This window comes from Apium graveolens, chromosome 6 (genome assembly GCF_009905375.1).
Source record: "Apium graveolens cultivar Ventura chromosome 6, ASM990537v1, whole genome shotgun sequence".
NCBI lineage: Eukaryota > Viridiplantae > Streptophyta > Magnoliopsida > Apiales > Apiaceae > Apium > Apium graveolens.
The window spans coordinates 222,279,562-222,292,250 of record NC_133652.1 but is presented as its reverse complement, the minus strand read 5'-3'; the positions used below and the strand labels follow the sequence as shown (position 1 = coordinate 222,292,250).

At 35.5% G+C, this 12,689-nt stretch overlaps 1 protein-coding gene across 1 annotated transcript; it reads right to left on the bottom strand.

The window, feature by feature from the left end:
* Positions 1–5,608: 5,608 nt before the first annotated feature.
* LOC141668240 (lysM domain receptor-like kinase 4) lies at positions 5,609–7,897 on the bottom strand. Its single transcript, XM_074475024.1, has one exon. It carries the CDS (start codon positions 7,859–7,861, stop codon positions 5,972–5,974), a length of 1,890 nt encoding a protein of 629 aa, XP_074331125.1. The 5' UTR covers positions 7,862–7,897; the 3' UTR covers positions 5,609–5,971.
* Between the last annotated feature and the right edge of the window lie 4,792 nt (positions 7,898–12,689).

Below are 12,689 nucleotides of genomic sequence, written 5' to 3'. Positions count from 1 at the left end.
ATACTATCTTCCATGCAGATTTGATTGTTGATGATAGTACAGTGCTTGGCTATCACGATTGGTATATGTAGAGAACTGTGCGATTTATTTCTCGTACTGGTGCATTTCATCATTACGTTGTAAGTCCTATATACATGTTCATAATTTATTTCTCGTACCTTATATATGTGTTCAATTGTTTTGTAGTCTTTTTTCAATTGTTTTGTTTCTTTCCTTTTTTATGAACCATAAAAAGTCTTTCATTTATTTGTTGTATTTAGGGAGATTTGTTGAGGAGTATAGCTGATCAGACAGATTCAGTTCTTCCAGGTGTTCATCAGTTAGCTGTTGATGGTTGTAATGATGTTAGAGATTTTAGGTTGTATGATTTTGACGCATTTCTAGTAGATGAGCGTAGAGTTAGAGAGATGGATGCGCGGCAGGATCCCGGGCGTCGTCCAAGACGTGGTAGAGGTCGAGGTCGAGGACGAGGAGCTGATGTACTTGATCAGATTGTTGCAGATATACTTGGAGATGATGTAGTTGGAGATGATGTAGTTGGTGATGATCCTATGATGACACATCTTGGAGATGTTCATATAGATGTTACTCAGGATATATTGAGGGATCCTTATCCGTCATTTGATCTTCATTTGACTCCTACTCCACACCCTCCTCCCGAGAAGCTCACTCCACACTCTTGTCCCGAGCAGTTGACTTCATACTCTCCTTCTGAGTAGCGTACTACTGAGCATCATTCTACTGATATCATTCTAGAGAGACCGAGGGATATTTATCCTTCATTTGATTTACATCTGACGCCTACTCCTACCACTCCTCCTGAGCAGCCTACTACACACTCTACTCATGAGCTTCATACTACTGACCATCCTTCTACTGATCAGCCTCCCCCTGTATCGTCCTGACAGGCCTACTGAGTGTTCAACTATGGATCATTCTATTCCTTCTTTTGATCTTGATACTATTGTTGGGTCTTATCAGAGTTCCGAAGGTAGTGATGGAAGAAGAAAGTTTGGAGCTAAGTATAGACGTTCAAAGAGAGTTTGTAAGCCTCCACGTTGTGGGACTGATGGGGAGAAGTGTGCCAGAAAGTGACTTGTAAGTATTGTTGCTTTTACTTTATTTGTAGTCTTGTAATTTTATTAAGCACATGAAAAACATAGAATCATGTCTTCAAAGTAATCATTTCTCAACTAACTCGTACATCATTCATTTCAATCATTACAATAGGTACTTGAATAGTGATGGAAAGGAGTTACAATCCTGATGAGGGTGGCCAGATCTTCTAACATTAGCAAAGGAAAGGATGGGTGATGTAACTGGTTTGATGTAATATTTTATGCTACTTTGTTTTTGCTGTTTTATTCCGTTAGTTCTATTTTTGCTAGTTTAAGTTGTTTGTTTTTACTTGAACTAGTAGGTACTTGTAGTGATAATATCGGAGTTATGATCAACTGTCAAATGGAACTATTAAATAGTACAATTCTGTTCAACAGGGGTGTCATTTTTCTGATGGTTACTTGCAATCAATATATCCTGACATAAACATGACATCAAACAACGTTTTTGTCTTAAAACATGACTTCAAATCACGTTTTTCTTTTAATAACTTGTTTTCAAATCACGTTTTTTAACATTTTACTAAAAAACTTTAAGATTAAAACAATTTTATACAATTTTCAAAATAATGTTTTCGTGTTTTTAGAATTATAAATTTAAAATCCAAAATCAAAACATCATTTTATAAAAATTATTCAATTTTTGATCAATTACAAGTTCTCCTGTCCCGTTTTGAAATTATCTAAGAGCATAATTTTATATGAAAAACGCAACTTCTAATCTTATTTTTCCCGTAAAACAAGATTTCATGTTACGTTTCAAAGTTTACAAACAATTACTGGTAAAACAAAAACAAACTCCTAAATCGCGTTTTAACTATTTTAACATAATCTCGGACTACGTTTTTGTTATTTAAGATTTTTTAAATATACAACGATAACAACATATCAAACTGTGTTTTATTAGTTTAAACGGTTTTTCGTGTTCCGTTTTTGTCGTTTTTTACTAATATATGTTCTGCCTGTATATCAGACCATTAACAGGCTTTAAGACTCCGTTTTTTGCTTTTATTCCATACACATATGTATTGAACAGCCTCTGCTACTCTACTGCTTCTTCTAAATAAAATCCAAAACCCTAGCACTTAAACATATAATATATGATATATATATATATATTTAATATACTGATATTAAGTGTAATTTCGTAATGGCTTCGGGCTCGGGTTCGGGATCAAAATCGACATCCGTAATTGCGTGGATCTATATCGACGGTAATATTCAACATACTCAATTAGATAGTTGCGTATATGATAAACCCGTTTCCAAGCATATTAAACTTGATAGTAGCATGAATTACCGTAATTTATGTGATTTGGTGTTTTTGAAATTGAAAATTGATAAGGATAATTATTATTTGAAGTTGTATTTTAGAAGTCAAAATCCTAATGATATGAAATTCGGTATTGTGCCTCTTGATGATGATGATGATGATGATGTTGATTTAATGTTTGGAGTTATTCTTTCAAAGGGACCTCTTTTCTTTGTGAAAATTTATATTGAAAAAATACCCAATTGCCTATTATTTGATAGTAGCTCTAAAGTTGCCGAGAAGAGTTCTAGTAGATGCTTTGAAGGATATACAAGTAGTAGTAGTAAATATTTGGAGGGGCAAACGAGTAGTAGTCGAGGTGTGGATATTAATGATGTTGTTGATAGTGGAATAATGGTTGGTAAATCCACACTTAATATTGTCTCTTTTGATGAGTCAATTATGGAGATAAGAGATGATGTGTCAACACCTATGGAGTTGAGGGAGGGTATGCCATTTAATTCAAAAGAGGATTGATTCATGTTGTGAATCAATTTCATATTGCTAGTCATCAAGAGTTTACCGTTACTAGATCAAGTGATTTGAATTGACATGTTGCATGTAAGTTGAGGGAAGATGGTTGTGAGTGGAGTTTAAAGGCTAGGTTGAGAAAAGCACTTGGTAAATTTCAAATAATAAAAACTTTTGGGCCACACACATGTATGAGCACCGCAATTACTCAAGACCACCATAACTTGTCCTCTTATGATATTGTAGAAACAATTAAGGAACAAATTGTAGCCGATCCTAGAATTAAAGAAAAAGTGTTAATGGCTACGGCAAAAAGTATGTTTGGTTATCTTCCAGGTAGAAAGAAAATTAGAAATGCAAAGAAACTTGTGATGGATGAAGTGCATGGATCTTGGGAAGGATCATATGAAGATCTTCCTTATTTGATGGAAGCATTGCAATCCTTTAATGTTGGTACAAAAGTTGATTGGCTTTTTAAAGAAAGTGAGTCGGGAGTACATGAGAATTTAGAGGTATCATTTTTGACAATATTAGTAGTTCATTCTTTTTTTTTGTAAATCTAATTCTTATTCTTTTAGGTACATTGAAGTTAGGGTTTGCACTAATTAATGTTATAATATATGTTTGTAATAGGAAGTGACGTTCAAAAGATTGTTTTGGCCTTTTAAGCCCTGTATTGATGGATTTGAGCATTGCATCCAGGTCATTCACATAGATGGCACCCACCTTTATGGTCCTTATCCCGGTGTACTATTGAGTGATGTAGTAGTAGATGCTTTCAGTCACATTATTCCATTGGCGTTTGTAATTGTGGAATCTGAGAATGTTTCTAGTTGGGGGTGGTTCATGGATCGGTTGAGGAGATTCGTTGCAGGTAGGAGACATGGCATTTGTATCATCTCTGACAGACATGCTGGGATTATGGCAACTATGCGGCAGACGAGATGGTGTGAGCCGTATAACCATCACAGGTTTTGCATTAGACACTTGTCTACAAATTTTGTTAATGCGCATAGAAGACCGGGATTGAAGGATAGATTAGTTGATTTGGCTTCTCAAGTGCAAGAGAAAAAGTTTGATTATCTGTGGGAGCAAATGCTAATTGTGGAGCCTCGGGCGGAAGAGTGGTTTATGGATAAACCATTGATGAAATGGTCTTTGGCACATGATGGGGGGAAACATTTTGGAATTATGACCACCAACCATGCCGAAAGTTGGAACAATGCAATTCTTGAAGCTAGAAGCCTCCTGATTAGTTCATTGGTGAGGTTTGTGTTTTCAAAGACCGTGAAGTATTTTGATGAAAGGCGGGTTGAGATTGCAACCCAATCTTCTAAAGGTCAAGTGTTCACAAAACATGCACACAAAATATTGAGCCGATCGAATAAACGTGCTACCGGACATAATGTCACGATATTTGACCGAGATTCTATGTTGTTTCAAGTAGTGACTAGGAGGGTTGGCCAAAAAGGAGGAAATAGGCATACTGTCCGGTTGTAAGAGGGTATGTGTTCTTGTGGAAAGTGGCAAAACTATCGCATTTCATGGTCTCATTTGGTTGCATGTTGTGCCCATTTAAATATGAGTCATGAAAGGTTTGTAGGCAATTTTTATAAGTTGGAGAATGTTTCAAAGGTTTATAACGGTGTATTTGAACCAATACCAACCAAAGGGGATTCTCGTTGGACATTGGGAGTTGACATTCCAAAGTTGGTGCATGATAAAGAAGTTGAGAAGAAGAAAGGAAGAAGAAAGTCCACACGTTATAAGAATGCAATGGACTTTCAAGCATCATGCGGCAAGAATTAAAGCAATTTGACTACTGTTCTTATTTATTTCAAGAAAATTTAGTTAGATATTTGAAACTTTTATTTTAAATTCATGTTAAATTTGGAGTATTGTATTTGATTATTCATCTTCTAATTTGTGTTTTACTGCTCATTTGACATTTACTCTTATTTTTAATATTTTTTGGAAAATTAAGTAAATCACAGTAGCTTCAGTTGGCCTGGGATGTTTTCAACATCCTGATAAAAACATAACTTCAAACTGCGTTTTGTGTTCAAAACGCTGTTTCGTGTCGCGTTTTAAAATAAGACATGACATCGTCTTCCGTTTTGAGATCAATAACAACACCTCAAACTGTGTTTTAGTTCCAAAAATATTTCCAACTGTGTTTTTTCCGATCATATTTCTTAAATACATGTTTTAAAACAGCGTTTTTTATTTTTATAATTAATATTATATCTCATATTTTTATAAAAACTGCGATTTTTTAATTGCTTTTTATAATTAATTTTTACAAAATTTAAATCATTAACCAAATTTCAAACGTTTTTTTAATATTTTTAGATAAAAACATGATCTTGTTTTGCGTTTTAAGTTTTAAAACATACAAATTTTACTTTTTTTAAATAAACATAAAACAGAGTTTCAAAGTGCGTTTTTGTCCAAAAACGTAACACTCATTTTCGTTATGCTTTTTTATAATTAATTTTCAATTGCATTTTTTTTGTATTTTTTTAAATACAAAATTTAGATCAATAACAACACTTCAAACCATGTTTTGCTTTATTAAAATCTAAACATTACACGCAAACACGTTTTCCTGTTAATTTTTTAGTTTATCATTTAAACGTTATACGCATATGCGTTTTTCTAAAAAAATTGAATAACATTACTTTGAACTCGGTTTTGGAGTGACATTTGGGGCCAATTCATCCAAAAGTGACATTGAGGACCATATTGACCCAAATAGTGACATTTGGGGCCAATGCCCTAAATTGTCTCGGGGTTATTTTGTCCATTTTTTTGTGTCACTCTTTTTTTTACAAGGCCCCCTGTTGGGCTATTAATGATATAATATAATAAATTCTTAAGGCAAACAATAGTTGAAAATGGTAAAATAGTAGACATGGGACAGAATTCAGGACAAATCCTGATCAAGAATTCATCGTTGGTATATGTCTGAATCTTAGCGAACACACATTTACTTTGTCCCAGAATGATGTGTGCAAACCCAAAAACAGAGGATCTCTGCAGATCACGACTAGCAAAATGTGAGACATTCTTACACCATTCTAGCAAGAACTTTGATGATATCATCCATAGAAGGCCTATGCATTGGATCTTCTTCCACGCATGCCTTAGCCAAAACTGCTAAACATAGAGCCTCAGCAAGTGGATAATCTTCTTTCAGAAAAGGGTCCATGAAATTCCTCAATTGCTCGAAACAACCACCTTCACTAGCTCCCCCTCCCAAGAATCCTATAGACTCTCTAAATGATCTTCCTTCTATACTCTCCCTCGCGGACATTAGCTCCAGCAGAACTACTCCAAATGCAAAAATGTCAACCTTTTCGTTGACTAATCCGTTGAGGAGATGTTCCGGAGCAATCCACCCTCCAACACTTGACATTATTTCATTTTCTTTTGAGCAGCCTACATTAGGCGCTGGACCGGAAACTGCTAGTTTCGCCCTCCAACTCGGTGTCAGGAAAATGTTTCTTGAATTTATGCTCATGTGAGTATGAGGAGGGACCATACAGTAGTGCAGATAATGAAGTGCTTTGGCAAGATCATAAGCTATATGAGTTCTTCTAAGCCATTTAAGTGATTTAGATGGTTTTGACAAACAATCTCTTAAGGAGCCGTTTTTTGGATGTTCAAACACAAGATACGACCAAGAGGAATCACTCTCACCGTAACATACACCGATCAATTTCATGATATTGACATGATTCATTTTCGAGTGCAAGTCAATAACTTGTCGAATGTCTTCAAATCTCATCTGTTTGATCATCACTTCAGCATCATCTATAAATCCCTTGTACAAATAGCCATTTATCTTTGTCTCTTCCGTAAAATCGTTTGTAGCTTCTCTAATTTCCTCTGTACTATAGCTGCACAGTGTATACTTTAAACCGATAAGAAGATCCGGAGACAAGCAGGAATTAGTAGAGCTCCTAGGAGTCATTGGAGACAACGGAGAGCTTAATGGAGTCGAAAAAGAAGTCATTGAGCTACGACGGGCAGAGGAGTGATGAAATTTATCTCCTTTCCATCTTCTCAGGGCCTTCACATAAATTCCACAAGCAAGAAGTGTCAAAAGGACGAAGGAAAACCCGATAACAGATCCTGCAATATACAGCTTCTTAAGCTTGATGCTTTTTGTCCGTTCAACTGGACGTATGGGAAGAAAATCTGGAGTTGGAGGCTGAGAATCTGGAATAATTGACTGAATATGGGGTTCAGATTTCAAGGGGACCAAAATTGTAGTGTTTGGATAAATAGTGACTAGAGAATCTATATGATTTGCTTCCCAAATATTCTCAGTAGGAATATGAAACTTTTTGGCTACTTTATTTGTGTAATCACCTTCAACGAAAGGGTATGTCACAAAGTACTTATAACCAGCTAAACTTGAGACATTATCAGGACATGCACATTTCAATGGAACATTAAGCATAGAGCCAATGTTGAGAATATTTTCTTGAAATTGATTTTCCTCCACAAGGACACTTGATTTTACTAAACCGTCATAAACCCCACAAGCAATATTCGAGAAAGTTGTATTGTAAGCAACATAATAGCTTATATTTGCCTGAAAAAACTGGCCTGTACAAGAACATTCAATAGGAACAAGAACATCTGTACCTGGCTCAAGAATCTGAGTAGAAGATGTCATGTTGTTCAAAGTCAGTAACTCGTCATGTGCTAAAACATTGAACAAGCTTGAAATGTTGAAGAGTGTTTGAAACTCTTGGTTTGCTCTGTACACAAGAAATGTTTGGCATGATTTCTGGAACGAATTGCACGTGTAGCGTGTCCCCGGATTATTCGTATCGGAACTGCATAACGTTGCGTCGTAATATTGTTGAGCATAACAAAAGTAAGTACATGATAATATGAGAAACCATATAGTATAAATCATGGTTTGGTACATCAATTGTTCATTCATGCAAACCAAACTATGAACATACAGCTTTTTGGTATGAAAAATGTCTCTTCTTCTTTCTTTCTTTGTTTTTTTTATGAAGAAGAAGAGTAAGAAATGTGTGTATTAATTCAGTGTAGTCAAACTTGTCCAGGTAGCTTCTACCAGTTCCTGATATAAAAATACAGAAGGAAGTGAAGTCAGTGATTAAGTACATTATTTGATTGTTAAGGTCCAGCCAAAGAAAGCAGCTTATTTTAATAAAGATTTGGTAAAAGAAAATTATATAAGAACACATCACAAGCCGGCAGATTTGCTACTGTCCAAATGGTTATGAAACTAGACGAAATGAATTTTGAATTGGAAACTGGTGGGGCATTTCATATTTTTCTATTAAATTTTCCTAGTTTTATCATCAAATGTATATATTACTCATAACTAAGCATAAATTAAACTATATTGGGCTTATGTATGAAGTGTATTTAATGTACTACAAATTACAAATGGGCCAAGTTACATCACTTGTCATTGTTTTGAATTTAGAAGTTTCAGCTCCAGGACAAATGGGCCGAGTTACATCACATATAATTATACAAAGGCACAGATGACAATTCGGTTGTCTGTTATAAAAATTTAATCAATTACACACATGTGAAGAACTACAAGACAGTTCCAGGACTTCATGCAACTCGAGCTAAGCAAGAATTTGGTGTAAAGCATCAGTCATAAGTTACAAGTTTCACCGCGACTTGTGTTTAACACTTGACATGTGTTTCTTACGATATAAGATCTGAGGAAACTGTCACTCACCTCACACCATGCATGTGAACGAAAACTAACCACTTGGGCAACTGATAGTTTACAAGTTTAGTGTTACAAGTATAAGATTCACAAATGCTTAAGCCAAGAAGTTATGAGTTTCACCAGTTTCAGCACCGGAACAGAGCATGATGTCTCAAACTCAGACCCTGTTACCCTGGTATTCCACTACGATTTTTCCTTTCAAATAAACCTAAAATTAACTCCAATGGAGGGTGTCAAGGGAGTGGCAACGTGATGTGGCATTAGGGCTGTTCACGAACCGAGCCGAGTCGAGTTTTAACATAAATGAGCCGAGCTTTCATTTTTTTTCTGACGAGCCGAGCCGAGCCGAGCTTTCTTATCGAACAAAAATACGTGTTCGAGCTCGAGCTCGTTAACTAACGAGCCGAACACGAGCTTGTTCGCGAACAATCGCGAACAAATACGAGCCGAGCCGAGCTCGAGCCGTAACCAATTAATCAAACATTTTTAACCCACATCAACTAATTGAAGTCCAGCCCATATTTAAGCCCAGCCCAAATTATAAAAAACCTAACCTAAATTATGTTTGTTTCTCTCAATCCTATCTCTCTAGCTCCCCGCCTCTCTCATCATCGTCATTTTCTTTACTTTCTCCTCCCATACGACTTAAATCCTTAAATTCCCTGAATTCCCAAATCTGAGATTCCCGGTAATGTTCTCATTTTGTTTAGTTTTGGATTATGTTTGAGATGCTTTTTCATTTTGTTGTTTTAACTGTTTAAGTATTTAGCTTTATGTTTAGCTATTTAGCTTTATCTGAATCAATTTATTATATTTTCTTGCTCAGTTTACACCCCACAAATTAAGTTAAAGTTAAATGGGTTGGTTTGGTTATTCTGGGTGTATGTAGTAATTCTTCTGGTAAAGTATTCCAGTGTGCCATGATTTTTAGATGAATTATAGTGTGGTTTTTGTAGTTTTTATAATTGAGTTTTGGAATATTAGGAGAAGACTATGAAACATTCAAAGATAGAAGTCATGGGAGATATGATACTGTCCATTTCTTTTATACGTTTATGGTCAATAGGGAAACTAAAAATCTTATACTTGTTAACATAAACCTTAGGGCTTAGGCCATTTCTTTTTTTCCTAGCTGAAGAAATTACCTTCAACCTGAAATTATAGGACCTTTATGCAACCAGGCTGTAAAACAGGTCAGTTAATTTTTTTTGATAAAGATTAGTAGGTACCATCCCGATATTGTCAAGATGGGATAGAGTAGTTTTATTATATATTCAATAAAACTATATGGAACAGAGACATTGATGATGTTTAAAGGTAGTAATTGAAGTTATCGAATGTATTTGCTGCATGCGTCTCTTGGTAAGATTGTTTTTCTGTCTGGGAAAAACAGGGGTGGTTTTTATTAGTGTTTTTCTGTGTTGAGGTGAGTGCTTCATATAACTAAACTGATGCTATGCACTAGTCAGTTGTAGACGCATAGTTGCGAAAATTCTATATTTACAGGCATTATAAATCTTACACTTTTGTTGCCTTTTCACTGCAAAAGTGTAGTCTTGTATGTATCTACAATCATATTGGTTTGTGCTGAATTTAGAAAGCATGAAGGTTCTCAGTCTTCCTTTTCAACTGCTATTGTGTTGCTGACTGCTACTATATTGTTAATTTCTCTGTTACATAGAAATAGTGTTACACAATTTTTTTACAGATTTGTTGCTGAATTCTAATCCTAACATTGTTCCATTGTGTTGCAGATTTGTAATGGCTCCTTCTAGAAAAAAGAAGAATCAAATTGAAATTATTCCGGAAAATGCAGAATTTGAACAAGTAAGAAGCCTTGGCGATGATATAGAATCTGAAGATGCTGGTGAAAATGGTGATAACAACGACCAATCCGAACAACTTCTTGAAATGACTGAGCAAGAAGAAATTTCAAGAAAAAGAAAAAGTGGCAGCCTTGAAACTCAACAGTCTCAGCCTTACCAAAAGAAGCCGAGGAAAAAGACAGCCCGTTGCTGGCCATATTTGGACACGATCGAAGAAAACAATCAGACGATCGCCATTTGTAAATTTTGCAAGGAAAGGATCAAATGTGACCCAACAGGGTGCACAACTACTTTAAACAGGCATGTCGACAAATGTCAGAAAGAAAATGGACAGACAAGTCAAGCATTACTTCAGTTTCAGCCAATCGATGCGAAATCATCAGAGGTAACAGTCGGTAATTTCAAGTATGATCATGTTGAAATGAGAAAAATTATTTCTCATTATATTTTAGTAAATGAATTACCGTTTAGACATGTCGACAGTTTTATGTTTGATAAAGTTATGCGAACAGCTACTCCGTTTTGGGAGAAAATTAGTAGGCATGCTGTTAGGAAAGATTGTTTCAGTACTTATGAAATTGAGAAAAATAAATTAAGAGAAATGTTTAAATATATTAGAAAGATTAATATAACGACTGATATGTGGACTTCCTCATATCGGAAAATTGGTTATATGGTTGTCACGGGTCATTGGATTGATTCCAATTGGAATTTGAACATGAGGGTCCTTAATTTTTGTAATGTCCCTCCCCCACATAGCGGATTATAATTTCAGAAGCTTTGTTTAAGTGTTTGGATGAATGGGGGATTATTGATAAAATTGGGACATTGACGGTAGATAATGCAGCTGCGAATGATGTCGCTTTACGGTATTTAAAACAAACTTTTAGTGTTAGAAGCTCATTGTCTATTGAGGGAAAGATGTTTCACGCTCGTTGCTGCGCACACATATTGAACTTATGTGTGCAAGATGGTTTAAACCCAACTGAAGATATAGTTGATAAAGTTAGGGATGGGGTTAAGTATATAGCAGCCTCGGAAAGTCGCAGAATTAAGTTTGCTGAAATTTCTAAGTCATTAGGTTTAAAATGTAAGAAGCTGATTCTGGATGTTCCTACACGCTGGAATTCAACATATAATATATTGGAATGTGCTATTCAGTTCAAGAATGTTTTTCTTATATATAGCACATCTGATCCAGGCTTTAAAGAGTATGTACCAGGTGCGGAGGATTGGGAGCAAGTTGAAGGAGTGTGCTCCTTCCTTAAGGTATTTTCTGATGTCACGAAGGTTGTTTCCGGAACAGGTTATTCAACTTCGAATTTGTTTTTATCAGAGATAAGAAGGGTCGAGCATATAATAGACAGAAAGGCCATCGATCCAAATATGCATGTTCGAGAGATGGCGCGAAAAATGGAAATGAAATTTGAGAAATATTGGGGGGAAACTAACTTGGTAATGTCAATTGGTGCCGTCATGGATCCGCGGTTTAAAATGAAACTTCCAGCTTTTTGTTTTCCTACTCTTTATCCGATTGCAGGTGATGCTGAAACACATATGTCTTATTCATTGAATGCCTTGAATGATTTGTATTTTGAGTATTGCAGGGAAGAAAAGGATGCTAATAAAGAAAGGAATAAATCTGGGGTGTCTTCTTCTGATGCTAATTTTATTATTGAACAAAGTGAAACACCTCAAGGGATCAATGATTACGAGAGTTTTATTCGAGAGAGTGGCGGTATACTTGAGCCTACAAAGTCAGAATTGGAGGAGTATTTGAGTGAGAAAATTATCGCTCCAAGTTCAAAATTTGATGTTCTTGCTTGGTGGAAAGGAAACTCAGCAAAATATCCAATTTTGTCCAAAATGGCATCTGATGTGTTGAGTATTCCTATTAGCACGGTAGCTTCAGAGTCAACCTTCAGCGCTGGTGGTAGAGTGATTGAACCACATCGCTCTTGTTTAAAACCCGAAACAGTAGAAGTTTTGTTGTGCGGAGCAGACTGGGTTCGTGAATTGTATGGACTGAAAAAATTGAAACAGGTGAACATGTATTCCTTATAATTTAAATGAGTTTGAATGAAGAATAAACATGTTTTTAGTCTAACATGCTTCCATTTGACCTTTTCAAATGTTCACAGGAGGAGGAAAAGGATATCATTATAAATTTGGATTAAAGGATAAGGTTATGTAGCATTTTATTTTTTGCTCATGCTATATTT

What these genes read in the sequence shown, in the direction of transcription:
- LOC141668240 (XM_074475024.1), bottom strand. Translation starts at nt 7,861, where the DNA reads ATGAATGAACAATTGATGTACCAAACCATGATTTATACTATATGGTTT.